The sequence below is a fragment of the Monopterus albus genome, unplaced genomic scaffold (genome assembly GCF_001952655.1).
Source record: "Monopterus albus unplaced genomic scaffold, M_albus_1.0 scaffold44.1, whole genome shotgun sequence".
NCBI lineage: Eukaryota > Metazoa > Chordata > Actinopteri > Synbranchiformes > Synbranchidae > Monopterus > Monopterus albus.
Window position 1 is genome coordinate 810,297 of NW_018127924.1, and position 1,847 is coordinate 812,143.

The 1,847-nt window shown below is 40.7% G+C and overlaps 1 protein-coding gene across 2 annotated transcripts in view; it reads right to left on the reverse strand.

Moving 5' to 3' along the window:
• arfgef1 (ADP-ribosylation factor guanine nucleotide-exchange factor 1 (brefeldin A-inhibited)) overlaps window positions 1–1,741 on the reverse strand; it is a 41,635-nt gene extending 39,894 nt beyond the window's left edge. For both annotated transcript variants that reach the window (XM_020599924.1, XM_020599923.1), the window contains exon 1: window positions 1,374–1,741. In XM_020599924.1, the coding sequence (XP_020455580.1) occupies window positions 1,374–1,497 (124 nt within the window). In that variant the 5' untranslated portion in view covers window positions 1,498–1,741. The remainder of the gene's footprint in view (window positions 1–1,373) is intronic.
• Between the last annotated feature and the right edge of the window lie 106 nt (window positions 1,742–1,847).

A 1,847-nucleotide genomic window follows, 5' to 3' on the forward strand; every position in this document is an offset into this window, starting at 1 on the left:
TACCAAAAACTAAAATCATGGTTACCTTAGCTGTTTGACAACACACAATTCTGGAAGTTTGCTTTTTTTCTTCTTCAAAATGAGACTAAAATACTGGCAAATACTATTATTTTTTCCAAGTGCTGTGCAAATAGTGTAATTCATATCTGACCATGGGCGGCACTTTTGTCCAATTTAGCCCAAAGAAAGGGAAACGTCTGCTTCATTTCCCATCACCATCTTTGTTTATGTGCAGAAAAAAATGACCCTCTGGATTTTGAAAAGCCCAGTGTTATCTTTTGGTAATCGGCAGCCTATTGCTGTGACTTAGATGGAAGGATAGGCAAAAAAGCCATAAAAAGGCAAACTATTATCTGCTCTGACACAATTTTTGTTTTGCTTTAAAAGAGATACAATATAAAGGAAGATTTATAAGAAAGTCACCCCCAATGACGTGTTTACTATAATACACCTATAACAAATATACTTTCATAATGCTACCACATGTTAAATTAAAACCGGACGTCAGGCGACATTGACTTCAAAATAAAGGCGTGGTCGATCTGACAATAGATGGCGTACCCTTGGTATTGTTGACAAAAACCATGCTATAAGAAAGTAAAGTCTGTTAGTTTGTATTATATTTATGATTTCTTGGTGATAATCACGTGCAAAGCGTTGGTCTGTATAACGTGTTAGTTGTACTGTTATTACGTCCTCGCCGGAAATATTCTATTATTTCTGACAACTTGACATTTTTCCTAGCATGAAGGTGCTACTGACAGCTGTCACCTTCTGCTTCTCACTCACAGGTAGTTTCACAACATAACAGAGAACAGGATGGTCTAGACTATACAGTGATTAAACTGGTTGATAGATAAAGGAAGTAATTATAGACAAATATGTCTTCCACACTTCTGTACCGGTCGGGCACGGCTAAACCTCTTGTACCAGGAAGACAAGCAAACATGACACCTTTGTGGAGATCGGGATATACAATTATTCTGTTCAACAAACATAGATAGCACTTTACGAATGTATATTATGTGGTTGTTGTTAGTTTGATGTTAAGGAGGACAGAGCCTTTAATAACTTTGTTTTCTGTCGGGTGTGTACGGCCTGGTCTCACAACGCTACTAGCTCCTGCACCATTTCCGTGTTGTATACGGAATCATGTCCACGGAGCCTGTTCCACGCCAATTAAATGCATAGGTGTTGCTGAATTACTAAGCAAAACAATAATATAACCGTAGCAGCCCGTATTTAATGGATGTTAAATACACTGCGACACTGTTGCAGGACAACGAGTTAATAAGTGAAAGGGTGCATGACGTCTAAATCAGTGAGTCCAATAGGATACAGAAAGAATGTGATGTTAAAACAACACAACGTACCTAGTGCCACCTCGCAGGCTTTGCGCAGTTGAGAATGGTGAGCCTTTTTTACCTCCTTGTCGGCCAGGATCTTCTCCAAAGCTCGTGTAAGGAACATGTTTTTCATCTTTTTGCCCTCATACATGTCGCACCGCAATTTGGGGCGAGGTGTGCCTGGTCCCGAGGGGGGTGCAGCCGCCTCGAATAGAGATGTAATCCTTTACTAATGTCAGCTGCAGAGCCCCTAACAGACAAACAAAAATAAACTCACAAGGTGGAGTAAATCCCTCAGATTTCCATTAACGACCTGCCTCCTGCGCCATATTGGAGAGAGGAAACGACGTCACGTACGTTAGAGAGCGGCCGCAGTGAGGCAGCAGGGGGAGAGATGTCAGGAGTGTGGTCACAGCTAAGATTTCAACATATTCATCTGGCTGTATAAAACACACACAAAATTATTCGACTCAGATGTGAAACAAGTTGTAGATTCTTCTT